This window comes from Cebidichthys violaceus, unplaced genomic scaffold (assembly GCF_023349555.1).
Source record: "Cebidichthys violaceus isolate CVI_PGR_0920_01 unplaced genomic scaffold, fCebVio1.0.p SCAF_79, whole genome shotgun sequence".
Lineage (NCBI taxonomy): Eukaryota > Metazoa > Chordata > Actinopteri > Perciformes > Stichaeidae > Cebidichthys > Cebidichthys violaceus.
In genome coordinates, this window is record NW_027176963.1 from 776013 (window position 1) to 792814 (window position 16802).

General features: G+C 42.4%; 1 protein-coding gene across 1 annotated transcript in view; it reads right to left on the minus strand.

Moving 5' to 3' along the window:
* Window positions 1–16802, minus strand: part of sdk1a (sidekick cell adhesion molecule 1a) — a 136848-nt gene that overhangs the window by 28295 nt on the left and 91751 nt on the right. Inside the window, exons 20-28 of the mRNA XM_068737439.1 lie at window positions 16090–16285; window positions 15029–15127; window positions 13401–13592; window positions 9790–9911; window positions 9579–9691; window positions 7634–7784; window positions 4750–4990; window positions 3035–3150; window positions 423–609 (exon numbers count right to left, since the gene is read on the minus strand). Coding sequence (XP_068593540.1) covers window positions 423–609; window positions 3035–3150; window positions 4750–4990; window positions 7634–7784; window positions 9579–9691; window positions 9790–9911; window positions 13401–13592; window positions 15029–15127; window positions 16090–16285 — 1417 coding nt within the window. The remainder of the gene's footprint in view (window positions 1–422; window positions 610–3034; window positions 3151–4749; window positions 4991–7633; window positions 7785–9578; window positions 9692–9789; window positions 9912–13400; window positions 13593–15028; window positions 15128–16089; window positions 16286–16802) is intronic.

Sequence of the window (16802 nt, forward strand, 5' to 3'; positions counted from 1 at the left end):
TGTGTGTCTGTGTGTGTGTGTGTGTGTGTGTGTGTTTCAATATTCAAGGAGACCAGACTGGGATGCCGCCATGGTCGTTACTGAGGAGATCTGCACACACACACACGCACGCACGCACGCACGCACGCACACACACACACACACACACACACACACACACACACACACACACACACACACACACACACAATGTGTTCTCCATGTCTGGGCTGTGGAAGGGGTCTGAGGGGTGAGCTGAACCCAGTGGATGATCAGTGAAGTGGGGGGAAAGACTGCTGGCTGTGCTGACAACAGAGATGGGAAGGGTAAAAAAAAACAAAAACAGCTACAGAGGTGAGGAAAAAAAAAAGGCAGAAGTGTTGAGCAAAGTGCTGGATAGAAAGGTCAGTGATCAGACCGAGACAGAGAGAGAGAGATCCTACCATCTTCTTTGGTTCGGAGCAGTATGGGGTTGCTCTGTGGGCCGTCACCCATCCGTGTGTACGCCAGCACCTGCAGCACGTACACCGAGTATTTTTGGAGATCCCCGAGCAGCAGCGTTACACTCCCCTCTCCTACTGCCACCTGAACACTGGGGGGGCCTTCTGAGTCCTTCTCGCCGTACAACACCTGGACACAGACGCACACAAACATACATGTCACACATGCGATCGCAATCGCACAAATCGATCAAATATGTAGCGTTAAATCCTGCAATTTATGCTGAGGACGGTCTATTTTTTTTTTTCATAAATTTACAGCAGGTTTAGTCACCGACTCTCTTAATACTTTCAGACTGTTGCAAACTGTCTGTAGCACTCAGTATTACAGTGGAAACATTATACAGAGATCACATCTGTCCAGATGAAATTATCAGTGGATGATATTATAGCCCATATCTGTCTGTTTTTAGTGTAAAAGCTCTAAAAAGTGATTGATTGCTGCCCGAATGTGGCACAGAAATCAGTTATTGCAGGTTGAAAAAAGGTCCAAGGAACATATTGTTTAATCTTTAAAGGAAGCACAGGAATGTCCCATAACAGCTGGGCAATGAAGGTTTTAGTCAAACCTGATGTATAAAAAGTGTATTTGTTGGGGACTTTCAGCCGCACATTTGGTGTGCGACAGAATATTTAATCAAACAAATGAATCAACAGAGCTGTGCATGAGGAATTCAATGAATACACAGTGCCCATGGCCATCGCCATCAAGTCAAGTCAACTTTAGCCCAAAAATCACACATATGCCTCAAAGGGCTTTACAACCTGCACAGCAGAGAGCATCATAATGAAGGAGCATGTCAGCCAGTGTAACAGGTGGACTATTGATGTGTTTGGGACAATGGAGGTCTGCGGCACCGAGGAATAGGCCACATCAAGCTTTTGATACAGAATCAATGCCTGTTAGTTTTGGTATTTTCATGGGATTTGTTGACAATAAGAAAAAAGAATGTTTTTTTTAAAAACCCACCAGACCTATCCTTTAACATCTACTACCAGTAAAAAGCACATGGTGCTCTTTCACTGGCAACATCATGATGATTATGTGTCAAGAACTGTTCTTTCTCGCTCGTTCTCTCTCAGTTTTATTCATGTTCATAAACTCCCTGCCACATTTGGTTTCGAAGGAAAATGTCGGTTCTTAAGTGTCTAAAAACAGAAATAGTCACGAGGAGAGCGTGACAGGACTGCAGGAGGCAGGAGAACTATTCAACGTCTACTAAGGGACGGGAGGTGTTGAAGAGCTACTGCTGGCGGCCACTTCTCATCTATTAACATGGTAGGCATACTGCTCAGTGTGATCCTCAGGAGAGAACAAGAAAACACACACACACACAGATGGGGAGTGTGTTGTGCTCTGGGCATGGTGGATAATATGACCTGAATTCTACACAACATTTTTAAAATATTGGATGGCGCTGGTTCATATCACACATTTACAGCCTGTTTCTTCAGTAGATTTGTGTATTTATAACACGACCATGTCCATGCAAATGAAGATAAATTTCCTTCTTTTTAAAGCTTTCTTCTGCTGTGTTTTGTTTGGGGTGGTGATTAAGAGCTGCACTCAATGCCAGTTTTATATTAGCAAAATATTTTGCATGTGCTTTCTCCATGTTAAATTCCTTCCTAAGGATGTTGAGCGGTGCTACATATATGCAACTGCACAAAAAAAAGCCATATTGCAAAAATACAGAGGACTGGTAGGTGTCTTCTTTTTTATTTTAAAATAAAACAAGGAAGTGGAGTGCATTATAATAACCCTTGGAGGGTGTGCGTGGGAGTGTAAAGGGAGAATTGTGACTGCCAGTGAGTGGTGCACTTAGGTAAAATTGAGTGCACCTGGCATTTCACCATCAACAGTATTTATCTAGCCTTTTCTTACAAACCTGAACATAAGAATATGTTAACTACGTGCGTCACTGTCGGGGAGCTCCAGCAAGACAGTGTTCTCTGACTTGGTACGAAAATACAAGAAAAGATGAGCTCAAATTTGGCAGACGTGGATAGATTGTAAACTGTGTTGCTTAAGTGGGTCACAAGTCTGGACTTCAATACTAATTCAGGATCTACAAAGCATCTTCACACCATGCATGTATACACAACAAATATGCTTCTCTTGCCTCAGCTGCATGTTGGTTTTTTTTCTTCAAACAAACAAAGCACTTCCCAAAAAACCATCAGGCTTTATGGATTATTGTCCATTTTTCATAAATGAATAATCCAGCTATTGTTTCTACAACAGCATGACACAAAAACTGCTGTTTTATGAAAGGGTATTAAACATTAAAGCCTCTCTCATATGTGCACAGTTACACACACACACACACTCCCCCAGACATACTAAAGAAGCAGTACTGTAGGAAGAACAAAATGGAGCGGTTACAGGCTGTTACGTCATATTAGATGTTATTGTGTGCATGTCTTCGTGCATGTCTTGGTGTGTGCGTGTGAAAGTGTGTGAAGGTGTTGGAGGAAGTGATAATGGGCTGAGGGGGTCAAGTGAGAACGCCAGGGTGGGATTGTGTGTAGGTGTGTTTGTGTGTTTTATACACCTTGTATCCAAGTATGACTCCATTCTTCTGTGCCTGAGGGAGAGCAGACCATTTGAGCAGGATCCTGGTGGAACTCACTGCCTCAGCAGTCACATTCATCGGAGACCCAGATGGAACTAGGGAGCACACACACACACACACACACACACACACACACACACATTCCTACATTACCAACAGTGGACTATCCCTCTACCCTGACCATGTAAGGACCACTATTTCTAGTCATGTTGAAAATGTATATTTTTACGATGCTTTTTTAAATAACAATAGAAAACATGTTCTACTTTTTCTTTACACAGGACTGACACGATGAGCTGATGAAAATAATTTAATTCTAATTATTAATGCGAAATAGTGAGCAAAATCACCCAGATGGGATTAAATTCACGGAATGCAATATCAAAATCAATGACGGTCCCCTAGAGAAATATATGCCGCCCAAATATGAGTTTTGAAGCAGAATAATAGTTTGCTAAACCCAGTATGACATAAACAAAACTGATTAATTAAAGTATGAATAATTTGCATGACCCAACAGTGAAAACCCTGCTGGTGCCACTTTACTGCCGTTTTTCTCCAATATGCTGATTTTGGAGACATGAGCCGAGTTTTTGAGAATATGAGAGACAAACACGAAACAATCACTCAATAAACAGAATCCCATTGTGTCAACAAAGAGAGCAACAATACAAAAACAACCTTTATGCCTGCAGTCATTTACCACTGATGAACAAAATTGATATTAGATATGACAAAACATTTCTCCACTGTTTCCATCAGGTTATATATTTTCATCCGTAACACACCAATTTCTTCTTCAGACAGCTTGGATCAAAAACAACCTCGGTGTGACTGAAGGTTTGTCAAAGGCTCACAACTACGTGACATATTTGACCTTTTGAGTGACTTTATTTTGTGTTATTGTATTTTTTTCGTCACATAGATACAGGAAATTTGTCCTCTGCATTCAACCCATCCTAAGCATTTAAGAAGCTATAAAGCGCCCGGAGATTCTGACATGTGACTGAGACTTTAACTTTTCATTGCCCCGATGAAAAACAATGTTAAAAGTGGAATTTGGTGGAAAAAACAGACTTTGTGGATGGGACTAGAGGCTCTCCTTAACTGCTGCACTTCAGTCGGATTGAACATCACACTGTCCCACTACACACAGTGTAAAGATACATATTTATTCAGGAGTTGAGGAATACAAATAGTTATTCTACATGAACCTTTCATCCTAATACTGTGCATAAAATGTTATTTGGGAGTGTGTGTGTGCGTGTGCTGAGCTGGTTGAGATTGATGCGAGTGTGCGGTCAAGATTTCAAATTCACAACAACCAACACAATTTACATTTGAATACCGAGGGGCTTGAAGGGCAGTACTGACTTAAAGCATGACCAACAGTGGACCTACAAAATGTCCCCTGACAGCTCGCCGTTTCACTGTTGGTGAAAGTGAAACGCCATCCAACACCCCCCCCCCCCCCCCCCCCCCCCCCTCTCCGTCAATCTTCCCTTCACTGAAATAGAGGGAGAGTGTAGAGGGCAGAGAGAGGTGGCAGGATGAAGGGAAACTCTGGGATGGTAATTGTGCACTTTATTCCTCATCCATTCACTTCTTATACCCTGCTAATCCGATGTTGAAAAGACTGCTCTGCTGGACACTTGCAAACAGGAAACAGGAGTGATCGAGGTCTGTGATTGTACCTGATTCTGCAGTGAGTGCGGCGACAGTGTCGCTCCACGGTCCAGGTCCTATGGAGTTGTAAGCCTGTATCTGAACCTGATACTGGGTCCAGGGATTCAGGCCCTCCACTGTGGTCTCACTGGTCCCCCCTGCCGGCTCCACATCCTCTGTCCTGTCCTCCCCCTGGCCGTCTGTCCTCCACAGTCTGAGCCGGTACCCCACAGTCTCTGGACTGCTGTTGTACTCGGACTCTGGAAGAGGCTGGAGGGCAACAAAAGAGCCGATTAAAGAGAGGTCATTCCTGTTTTTGTATTTCTTAGTGACTATGTTTAGTTTACCATCATGTTAGCCATACTTTACAGATACAACTGTGTGTATTAACTACTATACGTATATGGTCATGTTGTCAGATAATGTTATCTCCAAATGATCCTTGTTAGTTAGGTCACACATGTTTCAAAACATCAAACAAATAAAAAGATGTTAAGGATAAGACTGAAAGTAAACTAAGACTTAGAAGATATCTGCTATTTTCAGAGGCAGATTCTTTTTTAATAATGTAAACCTTATTCCACAAAAGCTTAATAAGTGAAGGCCAGTGTGCCAATACTGATCTGTCTAATAATTTATCAGCACTTGACCACTTGGTGCCATCCTTTCACTTGGTGAATTTAATTAATTTTGACTGTGATTGATGAAAGAAGAACTATCTATACAGAGAAAGAGCTGAAAAGGATGATTGAACGAGAAACCAATTTTGGTAAAATGATAATTTGGTTGACATACAACAGCTTGTTGCTGTGAAGCAATATGACACAGTTCCTCATAACTAACATGGAGCGATAACCCGCCTGTACTTATGAGATTTAATACGACATCAGGTCCTTAGCGGAGCGGAGAAATACAATACACACACACAACCAAAAATTCACCCGATACATGCACAAAGATTGGACAGTGCTCAGATACTCTGACACACGTACAGTAAATAGGTAAAAACAAGTACAAGCCCTGCCCCAAACCTAAGTCTTTTCTACGATACAAAAATATTCACAACTAAATAAGTAAAAAATCTGAAAATAAAACATAATTTACAATCATTTATGATTCATTTTATACTTAAAAACACATCAAGACTGTGTGAGTGTGGTTTGATCGCTTTGGATAAAAGCGTCTGCTAAATGACTGTAATGTAATGTAATGTAATGATCAGATTTGATTGAAAGCCACTAGACAACTAAAGCAAACAACCCACCAAACTAATTGATCAAATCAACTTTCATTGTTGGACAGAAATATGTGACACAACCTTTATCCAGCAGGGCCCCGCCCACTTCAAACCAGCGCAAAAAACAAAAGGACAAAAACAAAAATGTTAATGTGAAATAACCAAAACTGCTTTAACTTGTTGGGATCATGTAGGACCTCTGTAACTCATGTAACAAGCTGACTAAGAATATATATATATACATACATATATACATATATATATATATATATATATATATATATATATATATATATATATATATATATATATATATATATATATATATATTGTAACGGCCTTTAAACCCTAAAATAAAGCCTCTATGAGATGAACCTTTTGAACTTTGGTGCCCTGCAGTGGCAGCATCAAAACATACCCAGAATGGAGTTGGGTCCTGACAACACGAGTGGAATATCAAGTTTAGATCCTCACAATGTAATATAAACAAAGATACACACACACACACACACACACATGAAAAGGCACTACGTAGCTCTAAAGAATATGGTTATTTATGTGACGTGTCTAAATTTAAAGTACATCCTAAAAACCTTTTACTGTCTTCTCCCCTTTGACATTCCGTCCCCTGATCTCCCTCTCTCCATCACCCTCTTTCCCCTGTTTTATTCACACTCTGTCATCCTCTCTTCGCTTCCACTCTCATTTCCTGTCACCCTCCCTTCTTCTGCTGTCCATACTTTTTCTCTGTCACCTCATCCTCCCTATTCTGCCCGTGAACCTCCGCGTCATTATGCATTGCAGCCAAAACCACCTATTATTCAGTGCCCTAAAATCACATTAGTGAGAAGTTCAGTCCGTCCGCAGCATATAATTCCATAGAAGATTTTTACCAACGTTGTACAGTGGTTGCTCTGTGCTGCGCTGCAGATAAGGAAGTGAAACACCCTGCCATTTTAAATACCCCAGTGATTTAGGTCAGCTTAGCATTTAGTAGCTATAATACAGAATGTCACATTAGCTTTATTGCCCTTAATATGCAGCTTAGAATAATAGCTGTAGCTAAAACCATTGTGATGGTTTCATTACAGTAGAAAACCTAGCAAAGCTCAGACTGGGCGCTAACATGCAGGTAAAATCCCATTAGCATGCTGCACAGGTAGCCCATAGCGCCTCAGTGTCTGTGTCTGATTTGACAGGCTCTTTTTCTCATTCCAACTCTTAAATGGAAAAATACTCTGCTCTCCATTTATGTTATAATAGAAGAGCGGATGGGGGAGTAAAAGAGAGAGGGAGGGAAAGAGGGAAAGACGAAGAGCAGGAACAAGAGCAAAAAAGAAAAGACAGTAAGGACAAAATTGCATTGCAGTTAATGCTGCTAGCAGTCCGCGCCCTGAATGGACAATCTGACAGATTAGCGTTAGCACTGATAACAAGGAGAGACACTGATTATAGACTGTCAGCCACTCAACCTGTTCAGTCCTGCTGATAGTGAGTGCACATGCACGTGCACATGCACTGATATTAAAATAAGAGCAAATACACAGATATGCAGAGCAAGGAAAATCCTCATCAGTCAAATTAGCACTATTTGAATGACCGTAAAGGGGCAGAGAGAGGCTTAGCTGTTTTAAAGAGGTACGTGTGTCTCTGTGCGTGTTCATGTGTTTCAGTACCTTCCAGTCGAAGCGCAGGCTGGTCTGTGTGGCAGACAGCAGGGTGAGGTTAGAGGGGTGAGTGTCAGGGGCAGCCTGCAGCGTTTGAATCAGCCTGGAGGGGGCGCTCATGGCACTGGAGCCGACAATGTTCACCTGCCGCATCCTGAACCTGGGGAGCGCAGAGAGCAACAGTCAGAGGGACACTGCACTGATTTTACACAACAGTTCATTTGTCATGAGGAGTGCTCGTCATCCAGCGATAACGGTTGCATGATGTCGACTGGAGGGGGACCTCCAACACTGAAAATAATGAGACTTTATCAGGGTGTAGCCTCTCGAGGTTTGGAGACTTCCTAACAAAAACGTTACAAATTGGGGTTGTGGAGTTTAAAATATGTGGGTGTTTAACAGAGAGGGAAGGTCTCACAAAAAGATGATATTGAGCTGCATTGTGGGTAATGTAGGATCCAATGTTTTTAGAGCTAGACCCAAACTAGCCTCTGCTGTTTATACTTCAACAGTTCTTCTTAAATCTGTCTCTTTTGAGTCCACCAACTTCATGACAGTACAATAGTAAATGTATGGATTGCTGTCTAATATTGTTAACTGAGTAACTGTAGAGGAGGTTACTTTATAATTACTTTATTACTTTAATTGCGAGAGATCACTTGACCCAATAACACAGTGTAATGTTCAAATCAAAATACCATAGGACACGTCAACCAGACGACCAGACTTCACAGTTAGAGCGAAGAAAAGCTATTTTAGACCTTTCAGGGCATTTGTTATATTCATGTTATTTGCTTCACAACTGAAACATATTTTACTAGATGGCATCCTTCAGCTGGAACTCTCCACCAGAGAATTTCTGAAAAGGCCACTGGCATATTGTTAAGATGTCTGAGAAAAAGAGATATAACCAAACAGACTCGGTGACAAACCCACACAAACCCACACACACACGCGGCCACGAGGGAGCATTTGTTACTTTTGTAACTTCTAAATGCAGCCGTGCTTCGGTGTGGGTGTGAGTGATAAAACGTGTGAGAGTGCAGACTGCATGTGAGAGACTACATCTATGAGTTCTGGCTCCTGTACAGGGAGATAGAAAGCAGGGTGTAAAGAGGGACTTAAAGCGGGGGATATGAAATACAGACAAGTGCATCACTTCATCTAATGTCCCAATGGTGTCGCCTGTGACAACATAATCCCTGTGAGTGTACATCGTGTGTGCGCACGCACACACACACACACACACACACACACACACACACACACACACACGCACGCACACGCACACACACACACCGCAATCCCATTGCACATGAATCCAATGATACAGAGAGCAAGAGGCAGAGATAGACAGATAGACTGATACATGCAGAAGATAGATAGAGAGATTTATAGAGAAAGAGATACAGAGAGAGAGAAAGAGAGTGAGAGAGAGAGAGTGAGAGAGAGAGAGAGGAGGAAGTGTTGCTGCTGTTCAGAGTGACAATAGATCACGTTTATAAACTGCAGGCTCTTCACGGCCCTTGAGCAGGGATTAAAGACACTCCTCTCTCCTCCTCCTCCTCTCCTTGTCTCTTATCCCTGTGTCTCTTCCCCTCTTTAATGTTCTCTGTTGCCCTTCCCACTGTCTCATCACCTTCTCCCCTGCCCTCATCCCACCTCCTCGCCTCACCTCCCCACCTCTTCCCTCTAGCAAGTTTGCAGGAGGGTAATAAGGATCTGCATGCAGCAGCTGCGAAGGTGCTGACAAACAGAAAAGTCTCAGATGGAACTGTCTCTCTGTGAGTCTGCGTGATTTATCTAACTTCACCTGAGTCTTGCAATACTGCAGAAACTGGCGGAGAGTGAGATGTGTGTGAGTGAGTTTGTGTGTGTGTGTGCGTGTGTGTGTGTGTGTGTGTGTGTGTGTTAAACTACGCTCTTGTGCAGGCGGTGGACGTTTGCTGCTCACCTGTACTGGGTGAACGGCGTGAGGTCAGGTATCTCCAGCGTGTCTGCATCAGGCTGGTTTTCTTTCTCGTAGACAACTCCCCACACCTCTTCCTTTCCGTCCTCCTTCACTACCTGTTCATTAAAAGGACATAGTTCGTCCAAAAACGTTACGTTTCAGAATCAGCAGCGAACCACAAAAGGACAACGCGCACAAACGCGGACACACGCACCTGGCCTTCTACGATCCATCGTGATATGGCGGTCTTGCCATCACGACCAGGGCGGAAGCGGAGCGTTGCGGTCCGAGGGCTGATGTTGGAGATGACTAAATTAGATGGCGCACCAGGAAGTTCTGCAGAATAGAACACAGAAGGAGCACTGCTTTACTCAAAGCCATCAAGAACAGCGAAGGACGTTGCTCTCATGCAGCTAGTACTGTATTCTTACACGAACATAAAAGATCTATTGACCAAAACCCGCGGGATCGTTGCGCTCATATTAATGTTATTTGTGATATTGCAATGGTGACTTAGAAATCCTTTGAAATAAAATAATTGCTGGTGCTGCAGCAACGATTAACAATAACAATTTATTAGCAAAAAGAATAGAAAAAATAAAAGTGCTTTGTTCAAGTAGAAAAAGACTGTAGCGTCACAGCATGGAGCACTATTTCAAAGGAATGGATCAAAAGAAATTAATGAAAGACAAAATATTGCTTTTATAAAAAAAAAAGAGTCAGAACTGCAACATATCTCATCTTTAATACATGTGCAATAACATTTATAATAGGAAGAGAAGAAGGAAATGTTAAGAATTATGAAATCATGTCGCCAATAATGACTTAAATAACAAAAAGCCTTTAAGTAAGAGTGAGCCAAGGCTTTTTTTTAAATATGTCTATGTGCTCATGCAATAAAATAAAAGTTTGGTAACAGAAAAAAAAAACATGTTTTTTTTCCACTAAAGCACATGTGCCTATGCAGCCGCTGTACGTCTCTCTTGGTCAGAGCAATTTAATTAATATTTCCAAGGTCGACAACACAATACAGAGTGATAAATCTGTACACCAGTGGAGGCGAGAGGTGAATTAAATGCACAGTTCACTAAAGTCCATTTAAGGCCTATAAGTGTCTGAGTAGGCTGCAAGCCTCATAAATTATATTTGACCCATTCTTATTCTAACATTGTTCCAGCTCCGTGAAATTAATGAGCGATAGGAAAAGTGCGACGTGGCTGACCAGTGGTGGAGAAGCTGAACGCTGGTGAGAGCTCGGCTGACAAATCGAGCTGCATCTGATCGTCTGAACCCAATACACCTCAAGTATACACAGAGCTGACAACATGGAGCTGACAGACAGGTGCTTTATGTTTCAGGTGTAGCATATCTTTGTATCTTACAGTTTCCTTCCTCCCAACAAGAACATTTGTTATACTTTAAATATTTAAAAATGTATAAAATATGGTGTTTGTGAGTTATTTTTTACTGACAACATGACGTCACGTCGCTGAATCAGGTGATTTTACTTCTATAGTTATTTTTAATCCAACACATGACCTTTTCCTAAACCTAACCGGTTTCTTAACTTAATCTTAACTGACAATTCCTTCATTTATTCAATCATTTAATAGAATATATCAATATTCTGTGCAAAATCAATACTTCATATGTGCAATAATGTAAACTCATTCATTCAGTCTGTCTACTATTATATTTTCATTATTTTCTATATCTTGTTTGACTGATGTCTGGCTGTTTTTGCATTCTCCCCGTTGCTGCTGTGAGACTAATGAAGGATTATTTTATCTCAACCACGTTAACCATGCGAGAACCTTTGGTTTTGGAGATGCTAAGCTAAAGGCTATCCATATATGACGAATAGGGATGAGATCACGTTGCAATAATTAGAAGACGGAACAATTAGAAATCAAGTCAATCCGCTTACAGTACAAAGGACATTCTCTGACAGTAGCATCATTGATGCAGCAAGTTTGTTCCTTGGCATGTACAAGTTTGAAAATGTGCTTCTGTCATATAGAGCTACACTGACTCTGGTCAACAACAAGCAACCACAAGGCTGTTATGATTTGCTCCGGATGGTGAGTTTCTCCTTTTTTTTTTGGTCCACCTGGAATAAATCAAATAGGAATAATAATACGTTTTGTATGCACACTTCAACCAGAACTAAATATTCCAATGAAAGGTTTACAACTCCACCTTTTCAAATGCCACACACAATTTATAGCTGGCTCTGAATAGACTTCTTCACTGACAGCTGTTGAATTGACTTGGCATTGGTCAGGCAGGCGGCACATTTGACAACTGCTCTGCAGACTGGACTAACATCCTGTATTTGTTTGTGTGTGTGTTTTTTTTCTTTTAAATAATGTCCTAACAAATTACATACACGAGAGCTTGTTTCTGCTAATGAAAACTGCATAATCAAAAATCCTCACGATCCACTCCGCTCTGAATTGTCTCACTCATCACAAGATCGAGCACTTCCAACCCACTTTCCAGCCACTTCTCTTCACTGTGTTTGCTTGATGCTACGTATCTCCGGATGGTGTAAGTGCTCTGGTGTGATCTACTGTAATCCTTCCAGTTCTGCTGCAGCATCATTATTTGCTGAACATTGCAGAACACAGATCTGTAAAGCTGATGTGTTAAATCAAACGGCGTGTGCTGGAACACGCCAGAACACTGGGACACATCAGACAGATTTTGTAGAATATCTGTTTTTTTTGTTTGTTTGGTAAACAGATTATATAACATGACCGGGTCCAGTTATTATTGGAAACAAGACAATATTTATTCTGGATGCGGCATTGGCGCACGTGTGCGACACGACACAATTTTAGGTATCAGCAGCCATTGCTGCATAAGTGCATGCAGCAAACTTGTAATGGTTGTAATGTTGGATGTTGATTTCAGCTCCCATGCTCAGATGAATGACAAAATTCTCTCAACACCATGAATACATGAATAAATAAACAAGACAAGAATCTATGCTCGGTATCTCTCTCTTTCTCTCTTTCTCTCTCTCTCTGCTCATTCTTTAGTTCTTTTTCCTAATCTTCAGTCCTCAGTCTTTCCTTCAGTCTTTTGCTTTCATGAATTAATGAATAACCTCTGAATCTATGAACTGTCTGTATCCATCTTGCTTTCACTTTTTTACTGCTTTTATTCATAAATTAGTAATCAGAAATTGTTAGGACAAAAAATCCCGCTGTATGAGCAAGTTTCTTTCCCCTCCATTCTCCTCCACTTTCTCTCAGTCCATTTCTGAGAGACTTTGGTCTTCTGTTCTTTGCGGATTGCATTTTTCTGTGTTCTCTGTTCTTCCCTCATTATGTATCTATCTGCACTCCCTTCTTCAGTCCTGCTCTTTGATTCTCTCTCTCTCTCTCTCTCTCTCTCTCTCTCTCTCTCTCTCTCTCTCTCTCTCTCTCTCCCCTCTCTACACTCCCTCCACTTTGCCATTTGCAGTTAATCAGCACTAATAATGATTGCAACTTGGCCTTGGTCCAATCATACAAACTCATCATGCACACAAGCATGGCGTGCACATGGTACACACACAAATAAACCACATACTAAAGCGCTCTGTAAGATGCTGTAAACGACTAACTCTTGCGAGTGCATGTGCGTGTGCACGTGTGTGTTGGTTGTGTGGGTGATGATTCATGGATGCACAGTAACAGCCACTTATCAGCCTGAGGAAAGACAATGGCATCGTGAGGGCTCATCAGTCATATTTACTCTGCAACACACACGCACACAGGAGAAAAATCTTCCCTTAACATCCACTGTCAGCGGCTCTTTTGTGTGTATTTACTGTACCTGGTGGGACTCCAGTGGAGATGGTGGAGGGCGTGACCACGCCCCGCCCCGCGGCGGTGAGCGCCGCCACCTGCAGCGTGTACGCGGTGGTGGAGGTGAGGCCGGTGAGCTGGTACTGCAGGGTGGAGTTGGACAGTGAACGTTCCTCCCGACTCGACTCGGCGCCAGAAACTTCCCACCACAACACGTAGCCTGCAGGGTGTGGAGCACACGCTGGGTTAATAAAGGCGTATATAGACACGAGCAGACACGGATACACACAAACACACGCACAAGCACACACGCACAAGCACACACGCTTGCGCATAATGAGAGGCGCGGAGCCAAAAAAGGAGGAAAGGAGTGCTGGAGGGGTAACTACAGTCAAAATCCCTGTCTGTCCCTACGCATCTTCAGAGTCATGCATCACACTCCACCACCTTCTAACGTGTGTGTGTGTGTGTGTGTGTGTGTGTGTGTACGCGGAGGCCACTTGTAAGTAACGCCCTGGAGAGGCTGAATGGTCCCTCATCTGTCTCCGTGCTCACCAGGTGCTGGATGAAACGCAGGTCGAGGAGGAAAGAGTAAATGTGCAAGGTGACCTTGATTGAATTTTCGTTTTCCCAGCTCCTCTTTGAGTGTGTAAGCCGACTTTAAAGCCACTGCAGCCCTTGCGCTGTTTCTGTGATCTTGTTTTGTAGGTGCCTGATGGATGTTGGCCATGTCGACACACACACACACACAGACACATAAGCGTACACACTCGATGAAGTGAAGTCGCTTCATTCACAGCGGCTTGTCGTGTTCACCAGCGCCATTGTCTAACAGAGCTATGGACGGGGCTTGAGCTCTGTGATGCGCCACACAAACAACACCATGGGTGTTGGGATGCGTGGGATGAGGGCATGTTGGAGATAATGTGAAAAGACAAGCTGCAGAGAGAAGGGATTAGCTGATGATGAATCAGATGCACACCAACACAGTGTCGGAGACAGGGGGACGTCTGTGGACGCACAGACAGAAAAGAAAAGACTAATTGGAGAATACATAAAGAAACTATAAAAGTTGTAAGGCTCCTCTCTCACTGCTGCTGGGATGCTCACTTCTTTCTTTTTCTTTCTTTTTATCAGTCATTCTGCACTCTGGATCATAAGGCACTGTACACCCTGTATTGTTCACTGGAATTACTGTGGAGGTGTGAGGTAACACCTACTGTACAAAAGCACCCTCCAATTATTATGCATGCCGTGAAAAAGAGCCATAAGGATAATAACCTTTGGATATCTGGAGCACACTCAGTTTTTAAAGTCACATGCATTGGAATTCAGGGGTCTGGTGGATCTTAAGACTGCACAACATGTACAAAGCAGGAAATAATTCACTTCCTGGCAATATACAAAAAAATGCTCTTGGACTGAGAGAGTGGTTATGGCTTAAGAGGAAACTTCAACTTGAAACAACGTGTTCGCACCGAGCTTAAGAGTTCATATCTATTTTTTTCTTTTTTTGTTGTTGAAATTCTAAGTGAAGTATATTCAATAGAATTATTTCTGATCCTTGTGTGTTTTACTTTCTGCAAGAAAATGCTAACTAAACCTAATTCAAGCTTCCCTCATTACAGAGTTCGGAGATACTTTAAATGGTCTAACCGACGATGATGCCGTTCTTGTCTTCAGGCTCGACCCAGCTGACTCTGAGTGATGTGTCCAAGATCTCAGTGAAGCTCAGGTGGCGAACGGGTCCAGGTGCTGAAAAAAGAAAAATCACAAATTCAGATCACATAAGACCATATTAGCTTTTTAACTTCTTTCGGCGGTATGGTTTTTGGAAAAGCATCCCTCCACACCACCCTCTTGTCCATGCAGCCTATTACTTTCTGCTCTCCAACTTCACACACCACCTCCTAATCACATCGGCATTGACAATCACACGCACACGTGCACTCAGGTGCACGCATGCCTGTCATTTCTCATTTCATGTGTGGTTCTCTAACCACCCTCCCTGCAGAGCGATGAAGCTATTCATCTAAGACATTCAATAACACTCACACACACACACACACACACACCCACCCACACACACGCACACACGCACACACACACAAAAAGCTATCATCAAGCAAGAATTACACCCACCGTTAACCCTGCAGCACGCCCAGCACCCAATCAATACCAGTCCACGGCTGTGTTGGAGTGTGTGTGCATGTGTGTGTGAGTGTTTTGTGTGTGCGTACACATGGCTCCTAATATCCCTTTTCCACTCGATAATTGCTGGTTGTTAATAATTGCTTGTCTGTCTGCCTATGGGCTATTGGGGTTATTTGACGGTGTGACTGTGTGCATGTCTACTTGCAACTGGGAGTGGCAGCTATTATGTTTATCCATGGAGCAGAACGCTATAAATAACAGTATGTCTGAAAACATATGAATCAATTCCCTTTAAAAAGACACAGTGGACAAAAAAAGGAAGTAGGGAGGGGGGGGGGCAAAGAACAAAAAAGATCATAAAGGAGACAAAAGAAAGTAGGGGCCTGAGAGAAAACGGTGTGTACACAGCTGTGCTTCACACTGATAGAAACAGCTGGACTGAACACAAACAAGTCAATACACTGTCATTATTATTCACAGGAGAGGCTGTTCTTTGTGTTCTGTTCTGTTCACGTTGAAGTGTGTGTGTGTGTGTGTGTGTGTGTGTGTGTGTGTGTACTCACTGTCCTCGTGTGTCTGCAGCAGAGTGGGCGGGCTGCGGGGCCCGTCTCCAGGTGTTGTGAAGCAGAGGGTGGAGCCAAAGTACCAGGTGAATTTCTTGAGTCCGCTGACTAATCCCGTGTGCCGTGAACTGGGGTAGTCTGGGGTGATGGTCACCACGATGACGCGCTCCGGAGACTGCTCTGGCCAGACCAGCAGCTGTGTTGAGTGAGAAAAGATGGTCAGTGGTGACGTCTAGGCTCCCAGTAAAGTCTACTGAATCTTCTCTCATCCGGCAGATCACCACGACACCTAAAATGTCTTTCAGTTATTGGCTTGTTGTATTTTTCCATTATTGTTTTGTTTAATCAGCATTTTAATCAGGCAGCATTAGCTCCAAGCTACCAAAAATTAAAGTCTAAAACTGCCGAATGCTATTTTTTACTAATTTCATTACCTTGAAAAAAGTTGATCTGCATCTCAAATTTAAGCGTTTATTAACGTATGAATGTAGCTCTTAACATAAATTCCTACCAGCAGGCCATTAGCAGTCATAACAACATCTGAGAACAAACACTAAGTTTGATTATCACTCCAACCTAATGAAAAATTAATTTGTCTCTATTGTAAGAATTGATTTATATTCAGAACCACAGCAGTTTGGTTTGCGTTATTGCGTTATTTACAAAAACAAGCAGGGAAAAGCATACACTTAAATATTCATAATGAGAGATAA